Source organism: Gallinula chloropus (genome assembly GCF_964237585.1).
Source record: "Gallinula chloropus genome assembly, chromosome: 1".
In the NCBI taxonomy this organism is placed as follows: Eukaryota; Metazoa; Chordata; class Aves; order Gruiformes; family Rallidae; genus Gallinula; species Gallinula chloropus.
In genome coordinates, this window is record NC_140085.1 from 53,148,870 (window position 1) to 53,165,850 (window position 16,981).

The following is a 16,981-nucleotide window of genomic DNA, read 5'->3' on the forward strand; positions in this document are numbered from 1 at the left end:
GAGAATGTAGAATTCTCCAGTGACAAGAAACAGTCCTGAGAAACTTAGCTTATCGTTACTTGACAATCAAAACTACCTCACTGCATGAGCCGAGTGTCTCACTCTTCTGCCAGCCTTAAAATGACAAAGTGCTTCACTTCCCCAGGACCTGAGGGAATTTGAGATGTTTCCCAGAACACAAAGAAAAGTCTACACAGTTAAAATACAACTTTAAAGAGACCATGATATTCAGTACACAAGTGATACTGTTTTTTCTAGCAAGTTGAACCACACACACAAGTAAAGTTCAAAAGCAAATTTAACATAAATGGACTTGATAAAAGATAAGTCATAGTCAATGCTCTTCTCCAAAGCAGCTCTTACAAGTATTTAATGATTCATCAAGTAGTTTCAAAGCTTCCCACTCACAACAGGGCAACAAGATGTATATACTTGTACCATGAAATTAATTCAACACCAAAGTACTTGTACAAATGTTTTATTTAATCTTAGGAATTTGACTTTGTTCAGTTAGATACCAACCACTCTAAGGGTGCATTTACTGTCACACTGACAGGGAAATAGAGCGGCTTTAGATTTTCCTCCCCATTCTGAAAAAGAGAGCAATTCAAAACAAGGCTGAGCTGCTTCTTCAGCACAACCATCCGAAGTTTTGAAAGATGGAAGGTTTTCCCAGGTGGTGAGAAGCTTGATGCCATGTGAAATGGCCACAGGGACATGATTCCAGTATGTTTGTGCTATGCCAAGGGCACCTGCTTTAGTTGTCATTTACTCTGAAGGGCACAAGTAAAGAGGAAGGAGCAGTATAATACAAGTGAATGTCAAGCCAATTTCAGTATCATCAGCTCACATGCTGAAAGGCAACACATCCAAATAGCTTTGCACAGAAGACACAAGCTCCAGCTCAACTAAGCACAGTAACACTGGATACTGTGAACCCATCATAAATTATTAGGGGTTTTCTGGATTTCTCTCAATGTGATTATCAACCATGGGTTCTTGAACAGGCAAGACACAGAAGGCAGCATGCTCATCTTTCTGCAAAAGGCTGGAAAAAACAAAGTCATTGCCTTAACAAAATAGTGCATGTCTCTTCTTGCATACCTAGGAGCCTAAATTTATTTCACGTCAAATTAGGTCCAAAAAAACAGTATGGCTTCTTGCACTGCAGAAGTGCATGGTTCAATCAGAACCCAGCATTAAACTAAGGCAAAAAAATAAAACTACAGGAATACCAAGCATACTGAAAATCTGGCAAGTTTTTCAAACTCTAGAATAAGAGGCAAACCATTTCTACTTTACTGTGAAGCTGTAGCAAGCTCTTAGTGGTCAGCTATCTTTGTGAATCTTTTATTTGATCAGGTAGCAGCTACTGTTTAATTCCACAGTACAACCAAAAGGACAGTTATTTAGTGTGGTTCAAAGCCAACAGAAGCAGAAATAATTCAAGTAAGTGTAAGTTAGTTATGTTGGGATGACCACCCCAAGGCAGAAATGGCTCCATTACGTTTAAAGTTCCTTTTGCCACTATGGAGAAGACCAGTACCAGGACTGGGACACCCTGTCAGACTGCAGTCTTGTCTCAGCCATTCAGGAGTTCAGCTATTCTACAGCAACAGCTTATTAAAGGCAAATAAAACAGTGGACTCAAAGTGCATAAAACTAGAGTTAGTTTCTGCAGTTCTGCAAGGATACGTTCTTGGCACCTCTTTGGAAACAGTGAAAGCCTATTTTTTGTTACAATTGTTTCACAATCCTCTAGTTCCTAAAGTGGTGACTAGTTTATTGAGGTATTTGCTGCTATGAAAGGAAGCTTACGTATGCAGTAGTAAACAGACACTAAGCACTCTGTTTCTCATTTATTTCAGGCAATGACAGTGGTAGAATTTAAACCCTCACATGGGATGAGGGCACAGCCAATAACAACATCATATGGAGTTTGTCTTCTACATAGTCAAATATATAAAAGTTTAATGAAACTCATCACTGGGACAGCCAGCACAGTCAGTCCATGAGTTGTCTATTCAGTTAGACCAAGCTTCTTCTTCAGAGATTCTGGCATTTCAGGTGGAGGTGGACGAGGAAGTCTGAAATAAACCTTCACAGAATCGTAGATGAACCACTGTAGTGCAGTCAGGGTGCCAATCATAATGATACGAGCAAAGAGACCTTTCCATACTCCTGTAGAGCAAAACGTGAAGCGTAAGTAGCATTCAGAAGTCAGTTTGGCAAAAAATCCTCCCCCAAACATGAAACACTCGATCCCAAATGCGTCAAAGTAAGGATGTACCTTTGAATCCAAGCCTCATAAGAACCTGTGAAGCAGAACTGCCCTTTTCTTTGTTCAACACAGACACCACCGAGTCAGCAGGGTGGGAAACAATCGCACAGAAGACACCAGCTGAAAGAAGAATTTGGTGTTAGTTCTGTGGCATTTTAGCTGCACCTTTACAGTGTACACATCAAGTATAATCAAATAAAACCACACCTTCTAATAAACTGCACACAAGTTATGTCAAGCCTCTTGGTATCCTAAATGAGCAGTGGCTATGTAACATTAAAAAATATCTTGGTTCTGCTCTTGCAGCAAACCTTGTGCTAAAACAAAACTCCCCCACAATCATCAGCTACTGAAAAATCCCCTTTCCATTCAGATTTCTTTCCCTTTCCTTCAAGCTTCCCCAACCTAGCAAAGATGCAATTTTTTCCCACTTAAATCAGCTGCAATTTTTCAATCTGAACATTCTCATTGGTAATACATAGGAACAATTAAATTAAGAGTACTGTCCTACTACAAACCCATTTTCCACTTACAGATTGAATCTAGCTCCCCCCACAAATTGTAAAGTTACAAGTAAATGCTCCCATTCTAGGTATATCTGTTCGATATTCTGCAAAGCAACAGGCTTCTAGAGTTGCAGTAGTCTAGTAATGAATTGTAGGACTTAAAGATTCCTCACCAATATAGCCTGCAACAAATGTGACTACCAGCTGTTCTCCTTTTGTACATTCACTCCGTGGCTTGGGAACGACGTACTTGTACAGAGCTTCAACAGTACGTTCAAAGCAGGCAAATTTCATCATTGTGTATGGGATCTGTCTCATCCAAAGTGGAGCAACACCTTTATAGAAACTTAACCAGAGAAAAGACAAACGTGGTTTAATTTTCCCCAGTACTTAAGGTACATTTCTAACTTGAAAAATAATAGTTAGCTTATTGTTGCTATCAGGAATACAACTTCTAGATACTGACTCTGTAAGGCTTAAGTGTTTAAATACCTACAGAAGAGAAGTTTTATTAGCTCCCAAGTACTAACTTAAACCAGCAACGCAATTTTACCTGATCCCTCTGCTGCACAGCTGCTTTTGTAATCACTTTTCAGCTTCCAACGCATAGCAGTAACACAGTACTGATACTAAAAGTGCTGCATGTCTGCATACCAGCCAAGTCCTGATAGCCATATATGACTTGTATATTCACAGCCACTTCTATCAGAACGGAAAGCTAACATGCAGTTGTATTTTTCTTACATGCCAATGACTCAAGCATCTTTGACTGTACAACCAAAAAAGTTGCTGAGTATCTCTGACTGGAACTGCTAGAAACTCAAGTTATCCAGCAGAACTCAGCACAAAGATACTCACAAAGATGGATCTAAGGAGCATGTGGAATTAACAGCTAGTTCAGCACAGATTCCTTGATGTTATATTGAAATACAAAGACTAAAACGTATTATGGGCTAAAACCATAGTTAGTTTTAGCAACAGTCTTTCATTAGAAAAAAGAAAATAACCCAACATGAAGAATCTGAATGAATGTAAAAATTAAACCCAAGAGGACTTACGCCCAGATGCCTTCTTCTGCAAACATCTTAGGTACAGCCTGCCGCAGAGTGTTAGCATATCCAGGCTGTGTCTGAATACGAACTTTAGCAGCTTCCATTGGAGCCAGAGCAATGTCAGCAAAAAACTCCGCACTGGCAGATGCAGCTAAGTACAGCGAAGTACGCCACAAGTAGGCATTTTCCTGAAGGGAGTTTAAACATACACTCTTGTTAATTGATAGTGCTTTTGGGGTTACTCTGTGTTACTAATACTACAATGCTGCAGACACACAGCCTCATGAGAGCCACCTCAGGCTTACCTCTCCCAGCATGTTGCCGTACAAGATTTTGAAAACTTCGTAGAACCCAAACTTACAAAGCCCCTGCATGGAATAGCCAATGAAGGTTGGAGCCCATCCCTTTGCCAAGCCACGAACACCATCTTCTTTGACTGTCACTGAGAATCCATTGAAGATGCTCTTGTATTTTTGTGGATCAACCTAAACAGAATAGGCAGTTAATCATGTGATATAGCTTACAATTCCATTTCTCACACCCCCCATCTGAAATATGAAATTCCTCCTGTTCCCTGGACAGATGATATACTCACCACAAAGTTATGCTAAAGTAATGGTTTACTTGCTGGTCTCAAACCCTAACTTATTATAACAACCAGTATGTTCCTCAATATTAGAGAGCCACCAAACTGTCTGAATTTTGCTTTACATTTATTCTCCAAATCAACAATATGACTTTCTACATGGGAAAGATTTGTTGGTATCATTATTCTGACACTGTGTAGTTCTATATAATTACGTTTAGACCATATTCCTTAAAAACCTAGGTTTCTGCCAGCAATCTCATCCACTCTACAAGCCACACCTATGTACTCTTGTGTCACCATAAACCGAGCCTGACAATTCACCTGATTCCTAATCAGAGAAGGTTATTTGTCCACTGTTTGATCCCTCCACGCAGTCAGCCTAAGACAGATGAAGCAAAGCAGATCAGAGTACTCAAGGACTTCCATCTACACTTGTACTTTTGACCTCACAGTAATGGTTACATCCAAAATATTGTCTGTTCATAAAACCTTGCGTGAGATTTCACTAATAACTTGCTTCATATGAAACCATTTAACAGAAATTCTTAAGCCATTCTGACCTATTCTAATCACACATCACACTCTTATTTTTCATATTTGACATCATCCAACATCTCCTCAGAGGTGTAAGATACCAAATTAAAGTTAACCCACGCTTTCAAAAAGAGCTATGGGACATATATGCCAACCTGCAGCAACTGGCGTTTTGTCTTGCAGTCTGGTGACGACCTATTTGAGAACCAGTTCGCCTACACATTTAAATTTTAAAAATATTCAGTTTCAGGAAAACAGGTATTTAATGGACACTGTAAAATGAGACTATGTTCATGTCAGAACCATGCTTAATTCTTATCTACATAAAAGGTGACCTTTTCTTAAAAGGACACAAGAGTGCAGACAACAGCTTTCTTTCTGGAGAACCTGGGAAGGATGAGTAACATCCTCTGTCCTGGATCTGGGAAGAGGCAAATGCTGATGGTTTTTACAAGCTCACACCTGGAATACAAATGGAACCCTCCTCTTGCACCTTCCTCTTAAGTGCTAAAGAAACGAGGAGAGGTATCACCACCCTTACCATATGAGAAGCCCAGGACTGGTAGCCCAAGCTGAAAATACCTACCAAGCCTAGAAAGTATGAGGCATTGCTCCCAGCTGTATAAGCAGCACTTGTATAGCTTTCAGGCCTTCTGCCCATTAACTCAGATTAAGAACTGTTTTAGATGCTACAGTCTCTTTACCCATGATCAACCTCCTCAGGAAAAGCTCCTCCTCCTCAGTCAAGCTACTGATTTTGAAGTCTGTAAAGGTAGTAAAGTGCACTTAAACTACATTTTCAGATTTAACATGCACACTTGGATATGGCTATTCCCTACTAGAAGAAATCAGGAATTCCTACACAGTTGGTCTAGTTTCAATGCAAACTTTGTAGAAAGCAGCACACTGTCCTCATTTGATGCACCCTGTATGTCTGATATGTTAATGAGAATTACTAGCTTCAGAACAGAATTTCAAGTGTCCAAGTATGCGACAAAGCCTCCCTAGTGAAGAATGCTAAAGCAGCAGCATGTCTTCCAGAAGACGACAATTTCAAAGAATATCACATGCCTCCTAGTGTGCCTAGTAGGTGTGATTAATTCCTAGTTCCCTCCTCAATTCAGGAGTACTGTCTTTAGAAAATCACCACTGTTATAATCAGTGTCAGTCTATGCAACAGGGAAGTTATTTGCTACTGTATTTCTATAAACTTGGAACCATGTTTCAATTTGTTTCATACTTGAGGCAGATTTTCCTGTTATATTTATCAGTATGCTTTTATCCATGGCTGTTCACCAGATGATCTCAATGTGGCAGCTGGTACTGCAAATAAAGTGCAACGTGAGGGCACTCTTATCAGTTCAATCAAGAACCACTTCAAGGACACAAGCCATGCTGACGGCCTTACCGTCACATTTCACCCAGTCTATTTGGAGTGGATCATTAGAAACTAACTAATCCATAAGCCATGCAACGATATCCACAGCGTTAATGGATCAAATTATACATGCATGTCACTCTGGGATAAAAACTCCCATCTTCCTAACACCAAGATACTATTTACTCCCTCCAAAAGCACAAGAATAATGCTAGATATCCTACCGAAGAGTAATGCTGCAGTGGGTATCTTTTAGCAAATATAGTCAGTTAAATATGCTTTAAATGTAGTAAAAAATAATTCATCCAGATTATCCTAAATGCCTCTGCTTCTGTTTAAAGTGGTATTTGTTAAGCCTCACAGCAGTAGACATGATAAAGCAGTACTCCAGTTAACTCACTCCCTGTCACCCAGAAAAGACTGCAGCCCTACTGTAAACTCTTCATATGCTGGCTACCATAGAGAAAAAGTTTAAGAAATGTTTAAGTTAATACAAACCTGCATACGACATTTCACTAAATCCAGAGGTACAACAGCAGTGTGTGTCAAGCCACAACTTAGGACCCCACCAACGCCACAGAGAGCATAAAACTTGAGCGAGCCATATTCACAACTGTATTCTGCAGCAAAAAATAAAGACACACCATGCTTTTACATTAACTCCATGCACTGCTGGACAACAACGTCCAGGGGATAGTTTATGCCTCCAATTCATTAGTATATTAATTATACCACACTACACATGCTTTGTCAATGCCATCACATACCAACAGGCAGAACAAACCTGTATTCTGCATTTCACCAGGTCTAGAGGAACCAGTGCGGTATGTGTTGTCCCACAGCTAATAATCCCACCAAGGCCACAAAGCATAAAGAATCTGCTTGAGCCATATGCACAGCTGTATTCTAGTTAATTGGGGAAAAAATACATATATATGATCAATCATAAATACTAACAAAGATCAGAAAAGAAACCAAATCGACTGTCATAATCTCAAAAGTATTAAACTGAAATAATCTCCCATGCTATTTTATAAAACTGCAGTGTTACAGTAAAAAATCATTTCCTTACTCTAAATTAACACCTTTTTCCCTAACAAGATTTGACTCCAAGTCTTCCAAATAGTTTATTCCTTAAAAAAAAAAAAAAAGGGCAATGGAAGAAACAGTCACATTTTAGCTCAGCGCACATTTAAACCATAGAAATTAATCCCAGCAGGAATTATGACTCAAAATTGTAACATCCAACATGTTTTTTACATCAAGGGATTAAGCAAGAAAAGTGTTTCTCTGGAGACAAGTCTTCTTTGGTTAAATATTCTGCGGTAGTGTAACTTCTGAATTTAAGTAGACCATACAGACCTACAGGGTCAGCACTGGATTTTTCTTCACACAGATATATTTTAAGGAATTTTTCAGATTCTTTATGCAGATTTTCTTTCATTTTCTATGAAATACAGAACTGCAGACTTATATAGTTCTGTTTAATGAAACGGCAGAACTTTCTAAAAGTAATCACGACATTCAATACTCTCATAGAGAGTTCATTAAAGAATCTTTTAGATTAAGCTTTAATCTTAGTTTACACTTAACAATACAAATTAAATTTGATGTAGGAGCACACTTCTGCTACTGAAATGCTTAATATTTAAAATACACATGCAAAACTAATGTACTGAATAAGTACACAGAAAACAACACACAATGTAGACCATAGAAAGGGGTAATTTATGGGTTTCTTTACCTTAGATCTTGTGATGTTATTCCAATAAAATGGAACAGGCATTAAAGTGCTACAGCAACTTGAATAAGAATTACCTACAGATAATTACAATTATGTGCTAATGAATACCAAAAGATGGGGAAAATATATCTTATTCAGAGTTTCTTCACCTTGTCTTTTTGCTTCTGAAATAAAATACTTTATTAACATCAACAAGAATTTACACTGACTTTCAACAGCATCAACAGAGCGCCAGTTAACACTAGCATGCTTATCCAGTTCATAATTGTGCTGTTATATGGGAACTTCTTTCCCAAAAGGTCCCGGACTTCAAAATGCCTTTTATACTCTTATTTATCACCTTACTCTTCAGAATTAATCACCGAGACAATAAAAATGTCATTTTTTGTTTATTCTAAAACAGCAAACACCAAATCACAGTCACTGCATTGAGCCTAAACTTAATTTTAGTTAGGAATTAGTTAACACTCAGAATAATGCATAACCTCTGAGATTTTTTTATTTTTTTTTTTAATTTAGATACTGCTCAAGACTGTAAATACGCTGGTCTGGGACTCAACCTGAACTCTAAAATAGCTAGGTTACACTTATCAGATTTGGAGACAGCAGCAATAATCTGTTCACAACTTGCCAGACTGAGTGGCACACACAAACACAGCTTTCTAGGCAAGTGTAACAAGAAAACAGACTCTTGAGTCTGTATTATGGGGCAGCTCTGTCTAGCTGTATCTTTTCCTGCAGCAGCACAGTGATGCAGTAGCTACCATGCAGCGCAGCTACCCACAGTGTTTGTTCACACTCCCTTTTTCACAACACTTTCTGTTAAAAGTCATAATCCTCCGATAACAGAGACAAATACAAGTAGAAGTCACAGAAAAGTATTGCTTGCTGTGTCTCCTCTATTACAATGCTGTTCAGACTCACCTGTCAGATGGGCGTTCAAAAATAGTTATTGGAAAAAGCAAACTACTGTCAGTTAGGCTTGAGCTCTTTAGAGGTAACCTAGGTTTGCGGTGGTATAGCAGCATTAGGAAAAAAGGCCACAGAAAGCCCAGTCCCTCTATTTCAATGGGAGTAAAGTTTCCTAAGAAGCCCTTCACTGAAAGAAGAACTAGCTAAACATGTAGTACGGAGGGCAACAAAGTTATTCTAGCATGCCCAGACACTGAAGACAAACACCCAGAAGTTACTCAAATATAAATACACAGCAGAAAAAAACATGTCTACTCTATTAAGACATCATAGCTATTTCTTTTTTTTTGCTTCTGATCTGACATGTTAACAAGGACAAATTCCAAGAGCTGACCATAAAACACTCGGCCTCTGAGCTGTTATGGTTAATGTCCTGAACTGAACTCAAAAGGCCTTGTGGTTTGTACTGACTTTGTGTGACCTTGCATAAGCTCATGTATCTTCTGTAACATGTTACCCTCTCAACACAAAGGACAGAGAACCGGTGTGTGAAACAATGAACATAGCAGAAAAAGCTACAAAGACTAAGAAACTCTGGTCACCTCTGACTGCATCTCCCTACAAACAGAATGAAGATTAACCATAATGCTGTTAAGAAATAAGTGCACTGTCTGAATATATTTAGCACACTGAAGAGCTATTTAGGGTTTTAGTTAGCTAGCAACGAGATTACTATGCTGAAAGCCAGAATTACTTTCCTGAAAACCTACTAAAATCCAACACCCAGTTCTGCCTCTTTCACATATTACATGAACGCTAATGCAAATGCCCTTATGTACTTTGATAACCATAGTACTTCACAATAGGCATCTTCCTGAAAATGCTTCTTTCTTCATTTTTTTAAATCAATGCAGAGATGCTTTTAAGTAATTAACAACTTTTAAAGTCCCAATTTTAACATCTACCTCCTTTATTCATAAAATATCAAGGTCTGACCTTCACAAGTCACACGTGATCAAGAAACATAAAGAAAGCACTCTGCACTCAAATCTAAAATGCACCACTGCATCTTAGACAGCATTGCTATCTATTATATGCACCACAAGTACAAAGAAGGGGAAGAAAAACACCCCACAAAATAGAACTGCTGGAGGTATCTCTAATGTGTCTGAATGTTCAGATGTCCAGCTTCTAATAAACGGGGGAGAAGAAATTGGAATAAAAAAGTATGGGAGACTTGGTCCTTCAAATCCATCCGGATTCACGTGCTGCTCTTCTCCACGGAAAAGATCAGTACCGGCTTGCAGCCTCAGTCCCCAGGGCTGCAGGCCCAGAAGAGGCAGAGAAATCACTCTTATCCCCAAGACAGACTCCATCGGGTATCTCCGTTAGTATCCTGAGCTAGAACCTCCCCGTGCCCTTTCCCGGTCACACCGGATCCTTGCTGCCCCTCGGCGCGCACCGCTCGGGGAGCGGAAGACTCTGCCAGCGCCTCCCCCACCCGTGCCCTTCTTCGTCCTCCAAGCGGGCGCGTAGGCCCAGCGCCGGCACTTCCCCAGCTCGGCCGTGCCCCGCCGACCGCTACCCGTCCCTCCGCCATCCCGAGGGGCACAAGGCCGCGCGAACGGAGGTAGCGCGGGTACTGGCGCCTCCAGAGCCCAGAGGCCTCACCCTCCGTCGCGACCCCTCCCTCCCGCTCTCACCTTCAGCGGCGGAAGCGGCCGCCAAGCTCCGCCGCGTGGTTGGCGCCTCCGCTGCCTCTGGGCGCTTCCTCACCCCGTCCTGGGCCAGCTGGAAATGCGGCGCGTAGAACGGGTTGAGCCGTGCGAGCGGCGCGATAGACGAGAACATGGCGACCTATGGACAGGGGAGAAGAGCAGAGCAGCGTGGGACGGGGCTGCCCGCCGCAGGCCCAGCAAGACAGCCCCGCACTCGTGAGGCGGCCCGTCGCCCCGGGACGGGCAGCGGGTCCTGTCGGGCGGGTATCGCCCCGCCGCCGCCGCGACTTACCTCCTAAGATGGCGGCAGCTCGGCGCAGAGGCTGACCGCGGGCCCGGCTCAGTCACTTTGTCCTTCGCCGGCGCAAGGGGAGGAGCCGGAGCCCAAGAAGCTGCAGGGCGATTGGCGGAGGCGCTGGGCGACCCGGCCCTGTCGCGCGCGCGCAGCCGAGGCCAACGCCCTTCCCTCCACGGCTGCGCACCGCGCCCTGGCGCTGGGGTGGGGGGGTTGGGGGCGCTCAGCGCCTGGCCCCGGGGTGGCGCGGCCCTGTCTGGGCCTACAGAGCTCGGGGCGAGATCGGGCCGGAGACGCTGCCGAACGCCCGCCCTACCCCTGCGCCGCCCGCGGGGCCGGCTGCAGGCGCTGATCTTCAGATCTGGCAGATCTGAAGGGCACCCGGGGTGTAAGACTAAAGAAAGGCATCGGCACCGGCCCGCGCTGCGGGTGCGCGTACCGGCCTCGGGTACCGCCGCCCCGGCGCAGCCCGGGAAAGCTGCAAGGCAACAGAAGGCTCCTGCCGCAGCGCGGTCAGGAGGAGCCGGCTGCAGCCTCTGCGGCCGCGTTTCACCTTGCGAGGGCAAACCCGCCCAGCCTCCCTCCGGACCCGCGCTCGGGCGGCTGCAGCCCGAGAAGGGCCGCTAGCGCCTGCTTGGCAAACGCAGAACGTTACGTGGCTCCCACGAACTACAGCGTCATTTCACTCATTTCGGGGGCCTTACAGAGCTGACGCAGCACAGTTCAGCTCTCCAGCTCCTGCCGTGACAGCTCCAAAGTCTCGATGCTATCCTTCCTACTACGTAAGCACAGAGGATAACCTCCAGCATGCCTATCCCAGCTGTTACTTCTGGGCACGGAGCCATAACGCAAGCACTAGGCTCACCTGCACCTCTGTGCTGAAGGAACAGCCCTTGGGGCAGCTGAGCAGCTCCTGCCACACGTCCCCAGAGGGTGAGCTGCTACACCAACCTTAGGACTTCACTCCCCTTCCTGTCCTTCAGACACAGAGGATGCAAGCAGGCTGTCACACACAAGGCAAAAGTGACAGGTGCTTAGTAGCACTGTCACAAAAGTCAAAGTCCCTCTTGAGTAAGCCAGACTCCAGCTGCCAAGTAGGAGGAAAAGGTCAGCTGGAACTCAGATTCTTTAAATACTTTCATTGAGCAGCCCACTGAGGGCTGTTCACTTCACTGTCCCTGCAGCATGGAACAGGCCAGAACACTGCCAGTACTTGTTCTGCTCTACTCACATGTGAACAAGGCTGCCAGCCATGTTTTTTTTTGAAAAGCTGAACACCAACAATTATTTTTAATTAGCTAATAACATCTAAATATGACTGGGTTCTTACCTTGAAATTACATACGAATGACTGCAATTCTTGCAGGACTTTACTGACTTAACATACAGAAAAACTCTGCTCCAAGACTTGAAAGAGGTTACGCCTTTTGGCATTCACCTCTGTCAGATTACTGTAAATTAAATCCATCTTTTTCATCAGTAGTTTTTCAGATTTTGGAAGTTTAGGAAAGTGTTGGTTAGGCAATTCAGCTTTCCTAATTACATCTCTTCTTCTTAAAGGCAAGAAGGTACTGAACAGGCATGTTCAAGCAGGATCAGGAATCCTGGGAAAAGTACAGGGACACTGCTTGGTTATGTAGGAACAAGGTCAGGAAGGCCAAGGCACTGCTGGAGCTGAAGTTGGCAAGGAATGCCAAGAATAACAAGAAGGGCTTCTATAGGTAGGTCAGCCAGAAGAGGAAGGTTAAAGAAAGCATACCCCCCTGATGAGCAAGGCTAGCAAACTGGTAACAACTGAGAAGGCTGAGGTTCTCAACTTTTTTGCCTCGGTCTTCACTAGCAACCTGTCTCCTCACATCTCCTGAGTTGAAGGACTGCATGAAGGGGAGGTCCTGGGGGACAAAGTCCCGCCTACTCTTAAGTGAACACAAGGTTCATATCGCCTGAGGAACCTCAATGTCCACAAGTCATAGAATCACTTGGGTTGGAAAAGACCTTCACATCGAGTCCAATTTCACCCTAACCCTGCCCAGTCCACCTCTAGACCATGTCCTCCAGCACAACATCTACACACCTTTTAAATACTTCCAGAGGTGGTGACTCCACCACTGCCCCGGGCAGCTGACTTCCATTTGTTTGCCCTAGAAACCAGAATAAAATCACGTGGACCTTGACTGGTACCAGCCAGCACATCCCATCCCAGCAGATACTCCAAAGGAAACCAAGCTACAACAGGGCAAGTCAATGGGACCTGATGAGATCCATTCTAGAGTCCTTAGGGAACTGGCTGGTGTAGCTGCCAAGCCACTCTCCATGGTATTTGAAAAGTCATCTGTGTCAGGTGAAGTCCCTGGTGACTGGAAGAAGGGAAAAGTTACATCCATTTTTAAAAAGGGTAGAAAAGAGGATCCTGGGAACTACTGAACTGTCAGCCTCACCTCTGTACCTGGGAAGATCATGAAACAGATTCTTCTTGAAACTGTGCTAAGGCAGGACAAAGAGCTGATTCAAAACTGCCAGCATAGCTTCACCAAGGGCAAGTCCTGCCTGACCAACCTAGTGGCTTTCTACAGTGGAGTGACTACATCAGTGGACAAGCAAAGGGCAACAGCTGGCATCTATCTGGACTTCTGCAAGGCCTCTGACACAGGTCCCCACAACATCCTTCTAAGTTGAAGAAATATGGATTTGATGGGTGGACAATCCAGTAGGTAAGAAATTGGATGGAAGGTCACATCCAAAGGGTAGTGGTCAATGGCTCAATGTCCAGATGGAGAAGAGTGACAAGTGGTGTGTCTCAAGCATCCGTACTGGCACCAGTGTAGTTTAATATCTTCATCAACAACATAGACAGTGGGATTAAGCGCACCCTCAACATGTTTGCAGATGACACCAAGCTGAATGGTGCAGTCAACATGCCAGAGGGACAGGATGTCATCCAGAGGGACCTAGACCAGATAGAGGTGGGCCTGTAGAAACCTTATGAAGCTTCAATAAGGACAAGTGCAAAGTCTTGCACATGGGTTGGGACAATCCTCACTATCAAGCTGGGGGATGATGTGATAAGAGAGCAGCCCTGCAGAAAAAAAACCCAAAACTTTGGAGTATTGATGGACAGAAAGCTGGATATGACTCACCAGTGTGCATCTGTAGCCCAGGCCAACTACATCCCGGGCTGCAGATTAGAGTAGAGGGGCAGAATCACCCCTCTCAGTCAGACCTCACCTGGAGCCCTGTGCCCAGCTCTGGAGCCCTCAGCACGAGGAGGACATGGACCTCTTAGAGCAGGTCAAGGAGGGCGACAAGGATGATCAGAGGGCTGAAGCACCTCCTACAAGAGGCTGAGAGTTGGACTTGTTCAGCCTGGAGAAGGCTCCAGGGAGACCTTATAGCAGCCTTCCAGTACCTGAAGAGGCCTACAGAAAAAAGCTGGGGAAGGACTGCTTGTAAGGGCATGTGTGACAGGACAAGGAGCAATGGTTTTAAACTAGAGCAGGGTAGGTTTAGATTAGACATTAGGAAGAATTTTTTCACTCTGAGGGTGTCGAGACACTGGAACAGGTTGCCCAGTGAGGCAGTGGAGGCCCCATCCCTGGAGGCCTGATGAAGCTCTGAGCAACCAGATCTAGCTAAAGGTGTCCCTACTTACTGCAGGGGGTTGGGCTAGGTGACCTTTAAAAGGTCCCTTCCAACCTAATGCATTCTGTGATTCCCTTATTAACACCCACCACACATCTCCTGCACCCCTCAACCCCCAAGCTGCATACAAGCAAGAAACTGTAAACTAGTTTGTGTCATACAACTTAATGATCCCTAGCGGTCCCTTCCAAGTCAGTATATTCTGTGATTCTGTTCTATGATGACTTTCCACAGTTCTAAAATTTTGTTGAAGCCTGTAAGTAAAATCAAAGCTTTTGAGCTTTTCTCCAGGTGACTTTTTTCAGAAATACAGAATGAGACAGTGAAAAAACAACCCATCCACACCTTTGATAATCAGCACAGGTAGCATCTGCTCCTTGTTGTAAGCACGTGTATGAAGTACTCATTCATGTATCAACCTCAGAACTACTAGACCACGACTCAAGAGAATCAGTAACAGATTAATTTAAGCTACAGGCAGGTTTCACAGCTCAAGAGAAGCCTTGACATTGCAGCATCTCCTTCAACAGGCTTCAAACTAGCTATGTTGAACAGCAGCTGCATCCTCTGCATACAGGATGTAGTAAAAAAATACCTCACTCTCCCTTCTTACAAGTCACTGCCATAAATGCCCTCGTCCAATGATCTAAGTTCTCCTAAGACATTACAAGTTTTATTGTCCAAACATCACCTTTTTTTCCCCAAAATAACAAATAAAGGCCGCAATGGAGATACACTTTTTAACCACAGAGTACCAATGCTGACAAGTAATTTCCAGGTGAGGTGGTACAGAAAAGTTTGAAGAATTATTCTTTCAGATATCAATATACACACAGCATTTAAAGATCCATATGTCACCTTAGGACTACTTTACAAGTTGAATTAACTAGTAGCCCCTACGCTGTATGAACACATTATGAATGCACAGATCTGAGCAGCTTGTTGCTGCACTGGTGCAAAGCAGCCTGGTGTGGTCCCTAAGTAAAAAGAAATGCCAAAATCATAGGAAAGCTTTAGACAATCACAAGCAGATTTACCAACCATACAGTAAAAGGTGCATTAACAGACAAAGGGTATGCTGAAATGCCTAAGTTTGACCACAAGATTTTTAACTATACATCACAACCCACCTTTGTATAAATTTGTCAGACAAAGCTTTTAAATTTTTTTAAAGCTTTTCAGCCCGATATGCAACTTCAGCCATATGAAAGTGAGCCAAATATACCATGCACAATTTTACACCAATCTTACAATCTTCATTTGTAATCACACTTTTTCCCCTCGCTGAAGAGCCTCCTGAAGAGCTCTATTTAAAAGCATTCTTGTTGTACTCAGCTCTTATTTAATTCTGCAGAAATTAGCTAATTTTTTTAAAAAGATATTTTGTCCACAGAAGCATCCAAGAAGATAATTATCAGGGTTTTAGTACCACAAAGATTTTCATAGGTTGTGCCATAAGAAACCAAAACTGAGACAGGAGAGAAGCATTCTGTAGGGCAGTAGTAAGTATGCTACTAGCAAGTCAACTTACAGAAGAAATAAATGCCTTCACACGATTTCCTATTTAAATACAATTCAAGGTTTCAAAACACACTCAGATATTTAAGATCCTCCTCAAGAGTTTCTTTTCTCAGACACTGGGTAAGCACTCACAGCCTCACCATGGATCAAGTGCTATAAAATTAAGCCTTAGCTCAGTAAGCATTATAGCCTCCAATGATTCACAGCCTCCTACCAGACTCCCGGGACTGGGTGCATGTTAAAAGATTATCCTACAGTTTAAAAAGGAAAGGTGCAAGCTCTGTTAGAACTCTCCAGTTCAGACAGGCGAACAAAGTTCTGCCATGTTTTCAGCAGAGCATTCTAAACAGTATGACCAACCACAAGAACAAACCCCACCAAAACACCTCATCACACCCATGACACACCTTTTTGCAGACATTTTGTAGCTCCTGCACTAAAAAGGAACAGTAGTTACTATGTCAAAACTCATTTTTGCCACTGGAATTTGAATACTAAAAAAATCAGCCTAAGATTGCTCTGTCTAGAAGCCAAGATAAACTGCTGGAACACAAAACTGGTAGAACAAAAGCAAGGCCATTTAAAAAAAAAAAGGGAGGAACACCTATTCCTCCTGCTTCAGCACTTTGCATTGAAGACCCAAAGAGTATAGTATACTCCAGCCTAGGTTATACAGCAGTATTTAGGTTCTAAACTCATGCAACTGATCAGGCTAGCAACTTTATTACTACACATTACTCAGCAGTACAAACAACTTCAGGACTTCTGAAAAATCCATACTTGGGGCTAGGAGGGAATAAAGAACAGATTGC

The 16,981-nt window shown here is 43.1% G+C and overlaps 1 protein-coding gene across 2 annotated transcripts; it reads right to left on the reverse strand.

The window, feature by feature from the left end:
* Positions 1-1,844: 1,844 nt before the first annotated feature.
* Positions 1,845-11,073, reverse strand: SLC25A3 (solute carrier family 25 member 3). Of its 2 annotated transcripts, none has more exons than XM_084279469.1 (8): positions 11,007-11,073; positions 10,700-10,853; positions 6,839-6,960; positions 4,145-4,324; positions 3,846-4,027; positions 2,961-3,133; positions 2,291-2,401; positions 1,845-2,181 (listed from the first exon to the last, which is right to left on the reverse strand). In XM_084279469.1, exons 2-8 carry the CDS (start codon positions 10,845-10,847, stop codon positions 2,021-2,023), a joined length of 1,077 nt encoding a protein of 358 aa, XP_084135595.1. In that variant the 5' UTR covers positions 10,848-10,853; positions 11,007-11,073; the 3' UTR covers positions 1,845-2,020. The 2 variants fall into 2 exon arrangements, with proteins under 2 accessions (XP_084135595.1, XP_084135594.1); XM_084279468.1 differs by lacking the exon at positions 6,839-6,960 and adding an exon at positions 7,125-7,246.
* Between the last annotated feature and the right edge of the window lie 5,908 nt (positions 11,074-16,981).